Here is a 17,462-nt window from a genome sequence, read left to right on the forward strand (position 1 = left end):
AATGAGGTGGTTTAATGTAAAGGGTAAAGATGATGCCCATTTGCCCTGATTTCTTTCGTCGAAAGGCATGAAAGCGTGGTATTTTGAGCCGGCTAAACCTAACCTAGTATAACCGATTGACTTTACATCATCTAGGAATCCAGGCGTACAGCCTGCGCAATAACGCTTCTTGAACCTATGCTAAAGCCTTGAGGAAGACAATCCAAGTGCAGTGGGCGAGTTGCTGGGTTTAAAATCCATTAGCCTTATATGAGTGGCTGTTAGCAAAGGCACAAATGACAATGGATTGCGTAAAGTATTGGCAAAGATGCGAATTTTTCGAAAAGGAATATTTAGAAAGAAATCTCAGTTCGTTTGCCTTGATTACTGCTCACAGACTAAGGCAAACGAAGCTCGTGTATATGATCTATAACCTTGGAAATAACGGTTTGCACCGAGGCTAGGACTCATATAATGGGTCTATCCGGGTTCACTGTCTGCAGAATTACTCATGTCATGGTTACCTGGAAATCCGTCAGAAAGTATGGTAGACTAATTCTTCACAAAACTTACAAGCTCTTCAGCTGAGACGGGGTGGATGGCCTGCAAAAGCAAGTAAGGCAATCAGCTTTGGTCCGATCCTGGTAGATCACGGAAGATCACACTTACAACACACCGATCAAAGTCAGCCTTTGTTGCTCCCATCCTAACTGCAACAGCGAAGCCTTGCAAAATCTCACTACTACCAACTCCCATAATATGCAGCCCAACAACTCTCATATTTGGACCTTCACAAACGATCTTGTAAGCTGTGGGACCCTTGTTTTCCTGATCCATCATGGCATAGTACATTGCTGTAAACTCGGTCTTGTACACCTTGACGGTATCTCCGTACTTCTCTCTAGCAGCTGGCTCGGTTAAGCCGACACTTCCTATTTCCGGATGGGCAAAGACAACGGAAGGAATATTGCTGTATTCGAGATGTGCATCCTTCTGTCCCCCAAAAAGTCGGTCACTGAGACGGCGCCCGGCTGCAATAGCTACAGGAGTCAGTTCGAACCCGCGGTCACAGACGTCGCCCAAAGCGTATATGTTTTCTACATTAGTGTTCTGGTATTCATCAACGATGATATGCCCCTTCTCGTTAAGTTTGATGCCGAGGTTATCAATTTTCAGACCCTCAATCATAGGTTTGCGCCCAACAGCCCAGAGCACGCAGTCAACCTCGATTGTGCTCTCCTTATCCCCTTCTTTGTAATGCACCCTCTTGATACCATTGCCCAGGTCATCAACTTTGGTGATTTGAGAACCTTTATGAAGTTGAATGCCTTGCCTCTCGTATTCTGCAGTGACCTTGTCTTGGATCATGGAGTCGAAAGTCCGCAATAGTGTGTTTCCACGAATAAAGAAATGGACCTCGGTTCCAAGAGCATGTAGCATGCCCGACATTTCTACGCCGATGTAGCCGGCACCGCTTACGGCAATTTTCTTGGGCCGATCTTCAAGGTCAAAAAAGCCATCACTGTCGATGCAAAATTCCCTCCCAGGAATGTTGGGTATGGTAGGATAGCCTCCGGTGGCTACGAGAATATTCTTAGCCTTGATGACTTGCGCTGTTCCATCATCCAGCTTAACTTCAACTTCCCGCTTGCTCAAGAAAGTGGCCCATCCTTGAATTTGGTCAATCTTATCCTTCCCGAGATTATTCGCATATATTCCGTTCAAGCGTTTGACGTACGCATCTCGTTTCTTCTTGAAATATGGCCAGTCAAATGAGGGAGTTTCTCCTACAGAGAAGCCGTAGGCTTTAGCATCTTTGAAAGTCTCCGAGATCGCCGCAGCATTCCAGGTAACCTTCTTTGGTACACAACTAAGGATAGTTGAGTGTCTCGATAGAATCACAGCAGTTTAGATCCGACCTACCCGACATTGACACAAGTGCCCCCCAATCTCTTGCTCTCCACTGCAATGACTTTGGCGCCATATTTGGCAGCTCGCCGTGCAGAAGCAATGCCACCACTGCCGCATCCAATAACCAAGTAATCACACTCTTTTTGTATTGGTGCCATTGTGGGTGGGGGTAATGAGAATTGACGAGTGAAGACGGCAAGACGAGTAGAAGCCAGCTTTGGAGAGGCGCGTGCAGAAAGATGGAGACTGACGAAGTGGGAGACGCCAGAGACTTTAAAGTGAGAGTTGTTCATAGGAGGCAGCCATAAACCAAAAAAGTACACTAATGACGCAAGACCCAAAGAGGGTCCCTTTCAAATGACGGAGGATGCTGGTCCTAGTCTACAAATGACAGTTATCGGTAGCAGCTAAGAACGAGAGAATGGTAAGAGATCGATTCCAAATCACATCTCAGAATTAAAGCAAGGCGCAGCAGCAACAACGACAGGAGTTTTTTCAACCCGTCACCTATTGGTGAGATTTCGACGCCGGTGATGACGGAATCATTTTGCCGTCCGTGCTTTACACCTGCAGGAACAGTTCCAAAACATCCCGAGCATGTTACCTCATACTTTCTCAGCCTTGCGAGGGACTTCTGTGGCTAATCAATATTTGGAGATTCCATATCCTCTAAGGCGGAACCCGCACCAGTACAAGCTGTGCCGTGATGCCTGGTCGCATCTCCCCATCTTGCCGTCGAGTGACGTAGATCCATTGCAGCCCACAACATTAGCTTCAGCACCAGACGAAAACCTCACCGATACTTTCCGCTCTGACGGCTTCCAAATCACCCGAAATGGGTGGCCGCCTCTCTGTACCGCGCTCTCCCGACGGCATCTCCGAAATCTCAAAACCAACCTCTCCACAATACCGAAGGAAAGGACCTATCAATGGACGGGTAAGGCGTCTGTCTATACTATTGCTCTCCTCATTCCAGTTGAAATTCCAATTAAACCTTTACTAACAGATCAATCACTTAATAGACAGTTGTAGCGCCCTTTGCTGCTTTAACAATGGCCGCTCTCCTCTTCGTCTACTCCCGCACCTCCATCCGCGCTGCTAAACTTAATGCGCAGAGGCACCGTGAAGCTGATGGCGGGCAGATTAGCTGGCATAATGAGTCCCGACGGCGGCATGGACAGATGGAGAAATTGGACGATAAAGGCGTGCTTAGGGAGGCGTTATTGGGGGATAAGAAGATTGTGAAGGCTACGGACTCCGCGGAGGCCGACATACAGAGGTCGGCCGAAGAGGATAAATTAAGGAGAGCAATGGGCAAGGATTGATTTGCAAGGCTTCAAGAGGAGGTAGCAAGCTCTCTCCCAAGAGAATAGAGCCCAAAGAAGGCCACGTTGCCTAGGCTTTCCGCTGAGGGGATGCAAATCATGTTCAACTATGGTCCGGCGCTTCCGGATGACGTACTTGGACGGGAAAACGTGAAAGCGTGAATTGAACTCTTCTGATTTATTCGCATAGGTGAATATGGTTTGATCCAAAATGCTGCGAAAATTTGAGCTATGCGTATCCTAAGAATGGTAGGCATTTGAGAGAGTTTTCTATGCAATTATAATACATCATGTTATTTTGTCGTGTATATACTGCTCCCTCAAGGAGGCGTAAAAGAGGCACAATTGCATCGTTGACAATAAAGCTTTACTACTTACATTTCCTAGGTTTCAAAGGCAAATTTTAGCAACTAGAATTTTAGACTATCCAAACTACTTCAAAGCATTCAGGTGTTTCACCTAGAGTATCGAAGCTTGAACCTCGCTCCGCTCTATCCCTATTGGGAGCTGCTCGTTTCTTCCTAGCTAGATGACGCTCAAAATCTTCAAGCCCTTTAGGAATTAAATCTCAGATCCACAATTAGCAGTGGTTTTGTAGCCCAGTATCTCGTCCCGACTATAAACATCCCAATGGCGCCACTATGGTGCCATGGCAAGGGCTTGCGGCAGTCAGCATTTCTCCGTTCTGACCGGAATACCGTCCAACGCACCCTTGTAGCCACATGCTGACAGTCAACGGCCTAGAGAACCTGTTGACGGGGTTCGCAATGTTGAAACTGAACGATATGTAGCCAAGGGAAATGATAAGACTTATTCATTGCAGGATCATGTATTACAAAACTTGATCAAAAGAGGGAGCATTCTCGTTTAGTAGGGTATTACTATTGAGAAATTAGGGTCTGAGATTTAACTTATCCGCGAGTTTGCTGAGGTGTCAAGGATGGACTAACTGCTTACAAGTTCCTTGCGAATTATTACCAACTTTAATCCTGGGAGAGAACAGACGCGCGGAGGATACAGCAACTCGTGCCGAGCAACATGGTACCCATTGCAGTAAGCAGATGGATATCAGACGATTATCAATGGATGTTATCGATCTGGAGCCTTTCAATTCCACTGTCACGCTCGAGAGTAAAGAATATATAAAAGAACATATGTATTTGTCTCCCTCAGCCTCCTCATGGGGGGGCATATGTACGTACCTGTGCAGCTCGCAGGATCTTGCAGACCTATCAAAACGTCGTCATACATCCATGGTGTGGCTGCCGCCCGTTCACATGCCACCTCACGCAGGCGCTGGGGTTCCCCGCATTGTGGATCTGTCGCAATGGTGAAAATGAAGAAGAAGAGCTCACTGTCGCGTTCCTCAAAGCTATCTGGCGGGTCTTTGGTGACCTCGGTAGGCGGCGGGCAGCGGCGCCGAAAAGTACAGGCGTGATCCAGCAATGATCAAGTGATTGACTGCACATCGATGCCAGTCTGAACGACTTGTTAAACGCCAAATGCTTTTATGAAGATCGCTTCTAGTTGCGCTGATGAAGAAGCAAACCTACCACGCCGTGCACGCATACTAAGCCACTTGAAGGCCTTCCCGTGTTTGTTACACAGAAGCTGCAGACCCCACCAATTCCATCATCACGCTGCACCTCCAATCTCCTACAACCACGCTCGCCCACCCTCTCTCCTGATCTACCCACCAACCCCTCAGGGTCCCTTCATCAACGTCTCGAGACGACGCCGACAGGATTGACCAAAAAGGACTGAAGGCGGACTTGATGGAGCACATTTGGCTACTGGCCTTATCGCGATTGCCTTGAGGACTCACGTCTTCAACAGCTAGCGATAGCCAGTATGCCCGAGCCAAACGATGACCGCCGTGCTATTCCACAGCAGCGGGGGATACTGCCAATCTCCAGGGCTGTTTTGATGAGTGAACAAGCAAAGCGATGGACGAAGAGATATCGAACAGAAGTTGCTGCGAGTTCTAGCAGTCTACTATCCACATTGGTCGCTGTACGTCACATGAGAGATAAAAAGAGGATGAAGCTAGGGAGAGGCTAACTGTCCTTTAGTATCCATTGGACTCTGTGAAAACGCGAATGCAAGCGTAAGTATAGGGAACTCAATTCGATCGAGTTTGATGCTCAGCCACAGTCCAGATACAAATTCCAGTCCTTTACAGACTGTGTACGATACACTTACAAAACCGAAGGAGTTCATGGTTTCTGGCGCGGTGGGTTTATTATCCTTCGATGCCTCAGAACTTTTGCTAATAGCTTCACCCAGGTGTCTGGTCACCTCTGGCAAGCATTACCTTGGTCCGGACGGTATCCTTTTCCATCTACCAGAAATCGAAACACACCTACGATGATTGGATTCACAAGGCCACTGGCAGCTCCCCCCTAGTTATTGCAAACACCAAGGGCGCGCTCCCAACATTATCAACTGTTACGTGTTTCGGCGCAGCCGGTGCAACGGCAGGGGCTGTCATCACTGCAATTGCTTGTGAGTAGTAGGATGAATTGTTGGAAAACGCAACAGCTGACCTCTTCTTTTGGCAGGCCCCTTTGAATTGACAAAACTTAGTGCGCAAATATCAGTTTTGATAGCGGAGAGGACCAAATCGGACTCGACCGCTGACGAGACTTTGCGACGAAGCTACAATAATCTGGGGACATTCAGGACGGCACAAAATCTCGTACGGCATAGAGGTTTTAAGGGTCTTTACTCTGGATTTCATTTGCATATGTGTGAGTGCTCCACTTGGTTTTGTTCTTAGAACCGCCGTACTTGGTAGATTCAGTATGGAAGCTGACCTGGCCGTAGTACGTGATACGATTGGGACAGGAATTTATTTCATTACATACGAAAGTGCTAAGCAGCTCCTAGCAAATGCTCGGGGGAATTCCCCAACAACCCCTTTGGCTGTTGTCGTTGCAGGTGGTCTTTGTGGGCTTGTCAGTTGGGCCTGTGTATGTTCGCATTGTCTCGTCTCTACACTCCTGTGACACTAACATGTGGCTCTAGATATATCCCATCGATTCTGCAAAAAGTATTTATCAGAGGAACTGCTTGACAAGCCACAAAGACCGGACGAAGAAGCCAAAGATCCAGTTCTTCAATCCACGAATGTATCGAGGTAGGTCTTTCATTTTAATCATTGACCGCTAAGAATTCTAGACCTCTCAATGATGAACGCAGAGCTGACCTTGCGCATAGGTCTTAGCGTCTCAATGAGCCGGTCTTGTGTCGTCAATGCTATTTTCTTCTCAGCCTTTGAATTTACGAAGAAACGCATCAACCGGTTGGAAGTCGATGAGAACCCTTTCCGCGCAGCTTCGACTTAGGGAGCTTCTCTTGGCGCACGTATCTTGGCATTGGCGTGGCGTTTTGGGACGCCGATTTTGTATTCTAGCTTCTCCATTACGTAAAGCATCAAACAGGATTCGCAGTTCTTGAAACTCGCAGGCCCCAGCAAACCGAATGGATAGTAGGATTTCATGCTACTCCTAAGATCAGCTGTAGGCGCCATTCGAAAAGACTACAGAGACTGCGTCAAACCCCATGATCCTTTACTATTCCCTCAACTGCAGAGTAGCGTTAGTTTTACCGTTTTGGATTCTCAGCGCAGCCATGATTGGCAAAACATTCCACGACTCCGTTATCATACGACAAATACTATCTTTTATTGCCACTGATTTTGCACTGCCAGCCCAGAACGTATTTCTCCAGATATTCGTGGTAGCAGTACTGTTTTGCATATTCCACGTGGAGAGATATGGCACGAGGCATCACTTGATGAAAGCTTATTTTAACTTCAGTCCTGGATTGTCTGCAAATGTTAAATAATGATTTGAATTCCTGGTTCTTTTATTTGATAGAGCTGTATATGGCAGTCTTCTTTTTAGCGCAGCTAGGAGAGTTTGATCAGTGTAATAATTTGTGTCTTTTTTAGCGTCAAGTAGTTGTGGGTCGCACCAATGGTTATCTCATAAATCAGACCCTCCATGGGTCGTCTGTGTGGGCATACTGCTTCTTATCCAAACGAATTTTCCACCGAGAGTCTGAGGCTTAGGGTCCTAGCTTTGGTAGTACCCAAGACCCAAGCCCAAAATACACCCAAAACTTACCTTTTTCACTGCCGTATCTCCTCCCTTATTTAACGTCTAATTATTATTAAAAAACTACGAGGTGGGAGCTCTTTAGCTTCTCTATCTAATACATCCGACAACAGCATTGTAGCGATCTTTTATAAAAAGTTAGACATGGGCAGTCCGTTGCGTTGTGGCCAACATCTGTCTAAAGGGTATGTTCGGTTGCAAATTGCCTCCAGATCAGAATTGTCTTGATCCGTGCATCCTTTGGCGTCAATTAGTAAGGTACTGGTGGCGTCTAATTGATGGCTTCGTTTGGTCTGTAATTGAGTTGATTGTTCGGTAAGGCTCCAGAGGAGGCTCCAGAAGAGGCTCCAGAGGAGGCTCCAGAAGAGGCTCCAGAAGAGGCTGCAAATCATTAATCAATTTTTGAGCCCACCTTTGAGCCCACCTTTGCGCCCACCTCTGCCCTTAGGCCTCTATCGCGACTTCCTCCCTTAGTGTTGTAATACAATGGAGTCTCCTACTCTTGCTAATCGTCAATCAAGTCGATTGAGGCCCTCTACCCCGTCACCCGTATCACGCCCGGCTCGCCGCGCGTGCGCAGGAAGAATCTAATTATGAGAGTAAGAAGGACATCATATATAACGTACAGGTGCTGTGTGAGAATCGTGTACGCAGGTGGAGTCGCCATATTTGACAAAGGCGTCGTCGCGTAGAGCTCCAGATTGATTCTGAATCTGGAGATAGAGGTCAAGGCCTCCAGAATATTCTGGTGCCAAGAGCTCCAGAACAACTACCTCATACGGCAAAGCGTGCAAATTTGACGCGACTGCCGATCTGGAGGAGCTCTAAATTGAAAAGTCGTCAGAATCACTGAACGATCGCATCAGATTCAGATTTGACCTCCAGATTGGTTCTGGAGTTGCAACCGAACATACCCTAAAATCTACCAAAATCACAAAATTTAGACGCATTTGAGAATTTAGGGTCACCTTTTGCGACGCTACATCTCCCCCCTTAGTATTATAAATATAGGGCTATAATATCTAAGGAGACAAATACTTAAAGAATCCATTACGTTAAACAAATGTATCATAACTAGAATATCTAAGTTATCGTATACAAAAAGACACAAAAGTTGGCCTTTAAAACATTCAAGTACCACCAAAGCTAGGACCATAAGCTCTTAGACCCTCGGTCGAGACTTCGTTTGGATAAGGAGCAGTATGCCCACACAAACGATCCACGGAGGTCTGATTTGTGAGGTAGACCGGTGGACGCCCAGCGAGTCTGCCTGTCCAAGTGTTGTATGTGGACCGATGCTTGAACTTGCTAGCATTCTGGAGCAGTCTGGAGACTTTCAAGTCTAGCTAGAAAGCTTAAATAGTGTTGGTAGGGGGGGTACGTGGACATCCACAGGAGCTTCCTGAGATCACGTGGTAGCTTCGCTTGTTGTATATATTCTCATCCTTGACAAGCCCACCTCACACATCATACACCTGCGTCCCCGCGTGACAAATAGCATTCCGTTATATTCTGCTCAAATAGCTCCTAATGCGAGCGGAGCTCTAATTCCGGGAGTGGTCGGGGAAACGTAGAGTCTTGGCATGGTGTTGAACCGGAGTCGGCAACCCGCCCGGCCGGACCCTCGTTGACTCTTGTTCAAGAGTGCATCCCACACCATATTGTAGTATTTTCGTGATCTGCAAATCCTGTGCGGGAAGGAAGGAGCGCTAATTTTGCAGCTGTTCAAGACGAAGCCAGTCATTGTCGTGATTGGCGTCATCAGCCTGGAGATGATCAACAAAATAAAAGAAAGGCCTTCAACTAGTTATTATATGGCTCAACGTTTCAGGCGAATGACTCTCAGCCTTTCCGAGAGTCCCGACAGGCTCTGAATAGCAGCAGCCATAGATGATATTGTGATATGTCTTTGGGTTGCAGTATCAATCGATTCCCGTTGCTCGGAGAGCGATAGGATGCCGTTTCAACTCGAAGAGACAACCATGCCTGCAGTTGCATCCGTAGTTAGGCCTGACAGCATTTGACAGCTCTTCATCAGAGAAAGCAATGCAAGGCTGACGACGAATATGTGATCTCGACGTGGCGGGCAGAACGTCGGAAAGTCATTTCTTTCGACGGTCTAAAATCGCGCCTAACAAGCTGCGGGATGCGGGATGCTGAGAGCTCAAGTAGAGCGCTCAAATCGGGAAACAGAACAGTGGGCCTAGTCAATTCATTCGGCAGAAAGATCGGCCTGGCAGATACTGGGGGTTTATTCGAGGGACGACAATGGACTGGCTGAGCAGGCATCGCACTGACACCCATGCCAGAGCTGAAGATATGCCTCCAGGCTTCAGCGCGAAAGGCTCTTCGTGAAAGACCGAGAGGGGATCAGCCCGGCTTATCAACAGGACGAAGGTATCGGGCCACCATTTATGTGTCTTGTCTGACCGGCTGACCATATTTCGTGGCCCTGGTGCCCCGGTAACTATATTAACGCTAAGTCGTTGACCGCCTTGCTGGTGCTTCCTCAATCCTGGGCTAGCGAGTCCCTGCATTCGGGCTCCGTCTTCGGAGTCGTGGGACGAAGCTGTACTATTTCAACCCTCAAGGGAGCGATTTGCACGATTTTCGGGCTGATGGGCGTATTGCTTATCTTTGCGACAAGCTGCATCGTGCTGGGACCAGGTTCGGTAGCTCATGTAATATTACTCAATGAGGGCAAAGAACTAAGACGGCTGAATTCGGCGACGCTAGCAATGGGCTGATGATCATTGCAGCGGCTGGACCGCCTCTCTGCTGCCATAATAGAACCTATCACTTGCAGCGGTCTCGGGGGTGGAGGGTCTGGACAATGGAGATATAAATACCGCTCCATGTCCGCTCCACAGCCACAAATGTCTTTTATTTTGGAAACAATGAAAGACGGGGTCTAAGATATATACGAGAGGGCAGGAAGAGGCAGACCAAAAAAAAGGCAACATTTATTTCCTGACACTTGCGACCCAATTCCTTTTTTTGTTTGACGCAGTCGCTCTCTCACGGGTGTTGCTTTTCTGTGAATTTTGTGGTGAGTCAGTTCAAGCACCCACGTCCTGGATGCCTTCTGGAAAAGTTTGCCCACACTGCCGTTCAGCCGTCCGCGAATGACCGGAACAGACGAAGTTTTTCACATTAGGACGTCTTGCTGACAATGAGACACAGGCATATAAGCAGCCTCGCAAACCAGCAATCTCCTCTCCGCCAAATTGCAGATACTCTCCCTCCTAGAAGCCTCGACAGCAGCACCAAGCCACCCAACATGTGCAGCTATACCTATTCCTGGTACTACTGTAACCACGATTACTACATCTGGGCCAACAGCATCGAGGTGTGCCACAACCGGCTGCTGAGCGGCTATTCGTATGACGCCTGGAGCATCGACATGTGCAAGAATATGCAGGTTACTTGCGGTGGTTTCTCGAATTACTACTGCTCCGACTGCTCCGAGGACGTTGCGCTCGAGTTTGAGCTAGACGAGCTATGAACATTTCTCTTAAATTGTGCTCTGCTTGGGAATTGCATGTAAGTGCATGCGGTGCAACGGGTAATTGGTATATTGCGGTGCTGATTTCCTTCAATAGTTCCAACATTTCTTTGCAAATTGTTATCGCCGGATTGGACGGAGTTACGGCTGGGTATACGGTTAGTAAAAAGGATCCCGGCGCACCCTCGGCGTTATATTTGGCATAATCCTTCGTTACTTTCCGGCGAATACGTTGTTACTCGAACCATTTGACAGCACTGCACTTCTAGCGTTAAAGCGTAGGGGGTTACTTGGCGTCTTTCGAATACGTCTCGGATTTCAAGAAGATTGATATATAGCCAAGCGCACATTACACTGCTCATATATACCTTAGAATAGCGTTGCTCCGCTTCATTCTATATACATACAGACATTGTTGTTTTTACCATCAATTTAGTAGCATCATTCCGTGACACTCTCTTGGGCTCTGGGAGACAGCTGCTCACCCGATGCTGCTTCCCCAGAGTCAACAGACGCAGAAACCTGCTCGACACGACGCCGGGCGTCAATGTACATCATAAACTCCTGGTATGTGCGCGGCATGACCCTGATATCTCTATCGACGTTGAAAGTGTAGTTAAACTGCCCAGTCGGTTTCGTCTCTCCATGCTCCACATTCCTCACCTTTGAATCCACTCGTACCTGGACTCTAGTATATTTGCTGTTGGTGTCGGGTGTTTCCCCGGGCGCTGCGATAAGCGGCGGATCGGTATAGACGACGGTGGCGGTAAGATAAAGAACACTGCCGACAGGCACTGGGTTTTGGAACGTGCTAGGATCGAGAGAGACGAATGTGGGACGCGTATGGGCGAAGGATGCTGCGCAGCAGAAGGCCAGTTCGAAAGTTTGCTTTAGCAAGAAGCCGCCAAATATCATAAAGTGGTGTCTATTGCGGAACTGCGGCTGCATTATGGCTGCCGTCTGAAGTCTGGTGGTGTCCATGAAATGGACATTGTCTGGCTTTCTGAGTGGATCGGTGGAGTCTAGTAAAAGCAACCATTAGGAGAAGTCCAGAGGCTAACGCTACGAGTATCAGGATCGGCCATACCATGATATTGGATTTGCTTTTGCCAGTAAGCATGTATTAGGTCGCTTTCTAAATCGTTTGGCGTGTGTTTGATGAGGGAAGTCTGAGTTAACTGCTTTCTACGTTTCGAATTCTGTTCACCCCGTGTGAAAAGCTTCTTCTCCTCTGGTGTCTCGGCTATTACTGGGTTTATAGGGACCGGTCTAGGAGCGTTAGATATCTTATTTGGGAAGTAGCAAGGCAATAACTACCTTTTGGTGCCCGGATCCAGCGAGACCATGGTAAATGTGCAGTTAATGAGCACATCCTCATTTTTGACCTTCCCTCCATCTTTAGGGGCCTTTGCTACTTGTAATGATATTTCCATACTGCTCCTCCCTGTAGCGTAGGTTACTTGTCCACTCAGTTCTAAGTCGCATATCTCCGTTAATGGATGGATGATTGTGATCCTGTCACACGCAGCAGTAACGGTCGTGACGGCGTCGTCAGTATGTTTGTATGCGATTACCCCAGATAGAGCATCAAGGTCCATAAAAATGGTACCAAGCCTGCTCAAAATCAGTTTGCTGACTTGTATTCAGACCCCCGGTGAGTAGACTGAGTGCACCTTATATGCCCTGACGAGTTGGTATAAGTATCTAGTAGCCATGGATCTTGAGCAAGTGGTAAGATCTATCACTGGATCTGTCAGTTTTACAGGGCTTAAGTGTGCTAGAAAGACACTCACGACACTGTGGTAGCTGTCTGACATCCTCTTAGGTGTCAAGTCGCGGTCGGCCGGTACCTGAGGTTTGTCTGAAGCTTTCGTGGGGTCTGAGCCCTCTGCTTGTTTCTTCCGGAATGCTTCTATCCATGGTGTTCGTACTCTTGCTTCAGTCAAGGCGCGAAAAACCCCATCCGTTAGACGCGGGGTGCTTGAGTGAAAGCTTCTAATAAAGCGTGGTGAAACGGTGGTCAATTCGAGCCGGAAGCATTTCGAAATTGTGCACAAGCGCCCGCATGCTGCTCTTGAGGCGGGGTCATGGTTGGAGGAAAAACAAAAGGTGTTTACTGGGTTGCTTGGAGACTCTGGGGATATGACGTTTCCGCCAAGTTGGGCTTGGCGAAGATGCTTGTCAGCCTTGCGGTTTTCTCTAACGAACATCGTTCCAGATAATACATCGATCATCATATTGTCTAGTCAATTTGTAGAGTAGGTCGCAATATGCGATCAGGTTAGTGTCGTTGACTACATGTCGACAACTGTGGAGCTGGGACAATTGGTCCTAAGCTATCCCAAAGCCGAGCTACGGCTTGGACTCGTTGCTTCTACCACTACTGAATTGTCACAGGATTCAGTTAATCTGCAATGGAACTCATCTGAATACGTCGCGAATCTGCTCACGTCTAAGTCTNCATGGGTCTGCCGAGGGAGCGGTCTTCATCTCGTGATCCAGGTCAAGATTGATGGGCAACCGTTGGGCACAGTGGAAAGTGAGATTCTAAGCAGGTCGCTAACTAATGCTGACGTATATACCTGGGTCCTAGAGGAGCATTACTGCTGCTAACCGGGAGAATAGCTGTGGAGTCAGCTTCATCTTCACGCGTCATTGCCGACTAATCACCTAGATACGACGCATTCCTCGTATAAAAGTGGTAGGGTACAGCTCAAAGTATCTCATACCCGTACAGATCTAGACGTAGAGGAAAAACGAAGTCACCGGTTATCTTCCGACGTACCATTCGCAGACGTAAAGCCTCCAGATGGAGTACCTATTTGCGCGCTTCGGGCCGTATGCCTTTCTATCGAGATTTCTAGGACCAAACAAGCGCCAAGGAGCAAAAGAGCTAGGTGCCCTATCGAGCGTGAGAACGAAGGCGAAGGGAAAGGAAACAAAACTGCTTTATTACAGGATCATTGGTATCTATGGGGCTTGGAAGAGCTGCCTCAACCTTGCTCCTGGCCTGGGGATGTGATTCTTCTCAGCGGGCGAACGGATCCTCCCAAGGTCACTTTTGTTCAGCTAGGCGATAAAAAAGAGGTGCCGATATTTACCCCTAATGATTTGACTCGGACGAGCTGCCTACGCAAGAGATTAGCAGAGTCGGCCTTGCACGAAGTGAATTCGACTGTGGATTCGACTGTGGAGCAACACTCAGAACTCAACTTTGGTCAAATCATGGAACTTTTAGATGCGGCGGTACGGATGACAATATGCAGAAACCCGTTGAAGATATCTTCTGGTGTGAAAGTGAAAGCAAGTAGTTTCGGTGCAAGGCTTGCAGAAATTGCGCCTAGTTTATGGAGTCCTGATTATCTTCCGGTATAGAATCTACTCATCAGCTTCACGGCTTCGTATCATACTGACTTCAGTGACTTATTAGGCAGTCTCGCAGCGGGCCTGTCTGACCCCGATCATCAGCCGTGCTCTTTGCCATTCTTTTTTGAAAACCAGATCGTTCTCGCTGAAATGCAAGATGGAGGAGTTAGCTGCTCGCGGATTGCGCCAATCAAACATCCGTCCCGACATCCCCAGTAACGCACCCGGGACTTTTAAAAACGTGCGTATGATGAATCAACTACTGGCCGCTAAGCTCTGGGGTTTCATTCAATCTACGTTATTTGATCCTTCCGCTGCTAGACGCTTAAAACCGCTATGGCAACCAGGGGCCCGCGTTAGCGGTGCTATCAAATCGGACGAAATTCTAGAACAGAACACCCAGGGTTTGGAGGGTGGCTCCGAACCTTATTTTGAATCTGGGGATGTCTTCGAGTCAGTCGATGATTACGCCGATAATGATTCGGACGGGGAGCTGCTTATGGCTTCGGTTGAGGATGCGCGGATACCCAACATAGAGATGCGACGACATGGAGACCTCGAGGTTGATTTCGATTGTGTCCATGCTGGAGGCTTGTCACGGAACCAAGGTCTTGCTGCGGGCACCCTCCAGCACAGCAACGTTGGCAACGAGCTCAGCGTGAGTTTCTTAGAAAGTACATGCCTCGGTGGATTGGAGGGACGTGCTATTACTAACGATGATTACGGCGATGTAAACGAATGTTTTGAGCCCTTGGATCATGTGATTGTATGTTCACCTTTCGACAGTGGCTTGCTTGAACTAGACAAGCGGAAAGGTGAAGATTTACTTGAGGAGCGTGTAGCCAAGTCACGGTCCCCTCGGTTCCAATACTTGATGCAGGGTAGCGCAGAACCAACGTTGAGGTTGGGGGACGGTTCCATGATATGCGGAGTCTAAGGATCTCATCCTAAGGGTTTAAGTTCGATCAAACATTCCTACGCCCAACAGTTGACGAGACTGTTTGATGAGACATGCAAACTCTACCGTAAACCTATCGTAGCCGTCCTAGGGTTGCTCTATATTTCTCCTGCGTCGTATTCCCACCTGCATGATGCATTTATCCGACAAAGAGCTCTCCGCTCTAGGCCGGTTGCCGGCGTGGATGGATCGTATTTTAAGACTTGTGGGGAATAATGCTGGGCCAGATCATTCGGCAAGATTTGGGAACCGTTGTTCAAGACTCCCCAAGGTACGTCCCTGAAGCGGTTGGCATACCCGAGAAAAGTCGCCGATTTACAAAATCTTGCTTTAGCTTTCAAGGATCGTAGATCTAAAATACGAAATGTCCGTCCCCACCATTGCATCTTATCTCTCCGAGTTTGTTTGTTGAAATGTAAAAGGGGAGATGGCATTCGTAGACTTGAGTGGGGTGTACCTTGCACAACTCGAAAAGATTATTTACCTTGTCGAATCTCGATCCGTCCTTTTTAAGTGGTTGCAATACGTGAGACAAGCTTTAGGATGAAATTTGAGGGAGGCTGGTGGAAGTGATGGGAATAGCTACCGTAAGGGGTAATGACCAGGTAGTGGTGCCGAGCCGTTCTTTCAGCTCGCAAAATTTGACGTGATCAAATGCAAGCAAGCGTTAAGAATACTAGGTGTTAAAACAGCTTCTAGATACTACTTGGCACGCAGTTGATACCAGAGGTGGGGCTCGACACGCTTTGCTTGCGCCATAGAGAGTTTATCTCGGCCCTGCGCCTTTGAACATCTGGGGTTGGGGAAGGGTAAGCCCGTTGAGTTTGAGCTTGAGGCTGGCCGAGGCGAACATGCATGGTCACGATGCTCCCATTTTGCAACTGCCAAGGGAGTGGTCTCTTGTTACGTAGCAAAATTCCAAAATGAAATGGTAAGACATGTAGAACGCGGCGGATAATAAGATAACAGTTGATAAGAGGAAAGCACGGGCTTGGATGTGTAGATGATGCCCGGCTTGGGGCAGAGGGATATGGGCAGGTTGAGGTCCGGGCACACGGCAGTGCGAACGCAATGGGTCAGGGCGGCGGCTGGGAGATTTTGGCCAATCTCGGGAGATCGATCTGGATTTTGTGGCGAGCGCTCCGGGGAATTTGTGCAGCCAAGCTGTCACCCTGACACTTGTCTGTCGCGCGCTCTCACTCTCTCTCTCTTTTTCTCTCTCCACATCCACTTGTCATATGCGCTTGTTACCAGCCAATGACCAATGCCTACATGCGTTGGCAAAAAACTTGCCGGAAACTAATGCGCCGAGCTGCTCTCTATCTTTCCATAGCCGTTGCCGGGCGGGGACGCCGGTACATGCTGCAATTGAGAGCTACCTAGGTGTTGTCAGGCGTAATTCCGCGAGCTTGATGACGGATCTGGAAAACTAGCCCTGCTGGCCATGCGCCACCACTTGCCAATACTCCGAAGAAGTGACATTGCCGTAGGCAAGAGCACGGCAGCAGCTAGCTGCCCACATTAGCATTGTTGACGTCGCTCAAGACGCGTCGCTTGCAGGAGTCATCAGTGAAAAAGCAAAGCGGTCGCGGGGTTTCGATCACAACGTCTTTAGGGTGTAGTGTACAGCAAACACAGCGAGCACAGCGAACACAGCAACGAGGAGACTCGCTTATGGAGATTAAATGCGCATTGGTGGGAATACAAGGGGTACAATGTACCCCCCCTTGTACTGCCCTAGCACTGGCTACTGGCTGTGGGTATGGTCTGGACAGGCGCTTTGATGCACTCCTCGGGAGCTGGAGCTGGGGTTTCGAGGGCTGAGGTGAGCCAACGAGCAGGGCGTGTCGCTCGGCCCTCACCCTCTTAACGTCACCGTTGGAAGAATTTGGGCTTGGTGCGCTCGCCTTGTGGATCGCAAATGGGCAAGATCGGCGCGATGCTTGCTTGGTGCCGCTTGGGGGTCGCACCTCCCTGCAAGGACGGCTGCGAATTCAGGTGCAACCGATATGATATGTGCCGTCCAGCCTACTCACTCAACGCGTACATATCTGTTTTGACTACCTTCTTCCCTTCCGCTTCCGCTACCGATGTCCAATTGTTGCCCATCCCCTCCAAGCCCCCTCTTCCTCAGTCTGCAGTGCAAGGGAGGACGCCATGAAGCAGTAACAGCCACTTTACCTATTCCACCCCAACTTTTCAGAGCACAAGTCTTGACCGCGTGCCCAAACACGGCCGTCCGCTCGTTTTCACTCAGCTGCTGCTCTTGGTCAAACTTCTTTTAGAGCTCCTCAGCC

The 17,462-nt window shown here is 48.5% G+C and overlaps 7 protein-coding genes across 7 annotated transcripts; 4 read left to right on the plus strand and 3 right to left on the minus strand.

Moving 5' to 3' along the window:
* Nucleotides 1-488: 488 nt before the first annotated feature.
* On the minus strand, nucleotides 489-2,048 carry K441DRAFT_677783 (glutathione reductase-like protein; the record flags this gene model as incomplete). Its single annotated transcript, XM_067651099.1, has 4 exons — nucleotides 489-503; nucleotides 553-582; nucleotides 649-1,849; nucleotides 1,903-2,048. 4 exons carry the CDS (start codon nucleotides 2,046-2,048, stop codon nucleotides 489-491), a joined length of 1,392 nt encoding a protein of 463 aa, XP_067503415.1.
* Nucleotides 2,049-2,411: 363 nt separating this feature from the next.
* K441DRAFT_660700 (uncharacterized protein) lies at nucleotides 2,412-3,706 on the plus strand. The gene is made up of 2 exons (XM_067648749.1): nucleotides 2,412-2,827; nucleotides 2,913-3,706. Exons 1-2 carry the CDS (start codon nucleotides 2,726-2,728, stop codon nucleotides 3,213-3,215), a joined length of 405 nt encoding a protein of 134 aa, XP_067503416.1. The 5' UTR covers nucleotides 2,412-2,725; the 3' UTR covers nucleotides 3,216-3,706.
* A 990-nt stretch (nucleotides 3,707-4,696) lies between these two features.
* On the plus strand, nucleotides 4,697-6,698 carry K441DRAFT_660702 (mitochondrial carrier). The gene is made up of 8 exons (XM_067648750.1): nucleotides 4,697-5,228; nucleotides 5,288-5,322; nucleotides 5,375-5,448; nucleotides 5,502-5,720; nucleotides 5,777-5,965; nucleotides 6,042-6,187; nucleotides 6,243-6,354; nucleotides 6,435-6,698. The coding sequence occupies exons 1-8, from the start codon at nucleotides 5,067-5,069 to the stop codon at nucleotides 6,560-6,562; spliced, it is 1,065 nt and encodes a 354-aa protein (XP_067503417.1). The 5' UTR covers nucleotides 4,697-5,066; the 3' UTR covers nucleotides 6,563-6,698.
* Nucleotides 6,699-10,329: 3,631 nt separating this feature from the next.
* Nucleotides 10,330-11,283, plus strand: K441DRAFT_660704 (uncharacterized protein). Its single transcript, XM_067648751.1, has 3 exons — nucleotides 10,330-10,385; nucleotides 10,520-10,879; nucleotides 10,939-11,283. Exon 2 carries the CDS (start codon nucleotides 10,617-10,619, stop codon nucleotides 10,839-10,841), a length of 225 nt encoding a protein of 74 aa, XP_067503418.1. The 5' UTR covers nucleotides 10,330-10,385; nucleotides 10,520-10,616; the 3' UTR covers nucleotides 10,842-10,879; nucleotides 10,939-11,283.
* Nucleotides 11,091-13,364, minus strand: K441DRAFT_126671 (Thioesterase/thiol ester dehydrase-isomerase). Its single transcript, XM_067640046.1, has 5 exons — nucleotides 12,635-13,364; nucleotides 12,515-12,579; nucleotides 12,159-12,455; nucleotides 11,929-12,110; nucleotides 11,091-11,863 (listed from the first exon to the last, which is right to left on the minus strand). Exons 1-5 carry the CDS (start codon nucleotides 13,076-13,078, stop codon nucleotides 11,283-11,285), a joined length of 1,569 nt encoding a protein of 522 aa, XP_067503419.1. The 5' UTR covers nucleotides 13,079-13,364; the 3' UTR covers nucleotides 11,091-11,282.
* Nucleotides 13,365-13,650: 286 nt separating this feature from the next.
* K441DRAFT_677787 (uncharacterized protein) lies at nucleotides 13,651-15,144 on the plus strand (the record flags this gene model as incomplete). Its single annotated transcript, XM_067651100.1, has 3 exons — nucleotides 13,651-13,752; nucleotides 13,800-14,210; nucleotides 14,272-15,144. 3 exons carry the CDS (start codon nucleotides 13,651-13,653, stop codon nucleotides 15,142-15,144), a joined length of 1,386 nt encoding a protein of 461 aa, XP_067503420.1.
* A 60-nt stretch (nucleotides 15,145-15,204) lies between these two features.
* On the minus strand, nucleotides 15,205-15,730 carry K441DRAFT_126639 (uncharacterized protein). Its single transcript, XM_067640045.1, has one exon. It carries the CDS (start codon nucleotides 15,597-15,599, stop codon nucleotides 15,264-15,266), a length of 336 nt encoding a protein of 111 aa, XP_067503421.1. The 5' UTR covers nucleotides 15,600-15,730; the 3' UTR covers nucleotides 15,205-15,263.
* Nucleotides 15,731-17,462: the final 1,732 nt, after the last annotated feature.

This window comes from Cenococcum geophilum (genome assembly GCF_001692895.1).
Source record: "Cenococcum geophilum 1.58 unplaced genomic scaffold K441scaffold_24, whole genome shotgun sequence".
Classification (NCBI taxonomy): domain Eukaryota; kingdom Fungi; phylum Ascomycota; class Dothideomycetes; order Gloniales; family Gloniaceae; genus Cenococcum; species Cenococcum geophilum.

Coding starts and splice junctions, on each gene's coding strand:
- K441DRAFT_660700 (XM_067648749.1), top strand. CDS start 2,726: ATGGGTGGCCGCCTCTCTGTACCGCGCTCTCCCGACGGCATCTCCGAA. Junction 2,828..2,912: donor AAGGACCTATCAATGGACGG/GTAAGGCGTCTG, acceptor ATCACTTAATAG/ACAGTTGTAGCGCCCTTTGC.
- K441DRAFT_660702 (XM_067648750.1), top strand. CDS start 5,067: ATGCCCGAGCCAAACGATGACCGCCGTGCTATTCCACAGCAGCGGGGG. Junction 5,966..6,041: donor TGGATTTCATTTGCATATGT/GTGAGTGCTCCA, acceptor ACCTGGCCGTAG/TACGTGATACGATTGGGACA. Junction 6,188..6,242: donor GGCTTGTCAGTTGGGCCTGT/GTATGTTCGCAT, acceptor ATGTGGCTCTAG/ATATATCCCATCGATTCTGC.
- K441DRAFT_660704 (XM_067648751.1), top strand. CDS start 10,617: ATGTGCAGCTATACCTATTCCTGGTACTACTGTAACCACGATTACTAC.
- K441DRAFT_126671 (XM_067640046.1), bottom strand. CDS start 13,078: ATGATGATCGATGTATTATCTGGAACGATGTTCGTTAGAGAAAACCGC. Junction 12,111..12,158: donor CTGGATCCGGGCACCAAAAG/GTAGTTATTGCC, acceptor TAACGCTCCTAG/ACCGGTCCCTATAAACCCAG. Junction 11,864..11,928: donor AAAGCAAATCCAATATCATG/GTATGGCCGATC, acceptor TGCTTTTACTAG/ACTCCACCGATCCACTCAGA.
- K441DRAFT_126639 (XM_067640045.1), bottom strand. CDS start 15,599: ATGCCATCTCCCCTTTTACATTTCAACAAACAAACTCGGAGAGATAAG.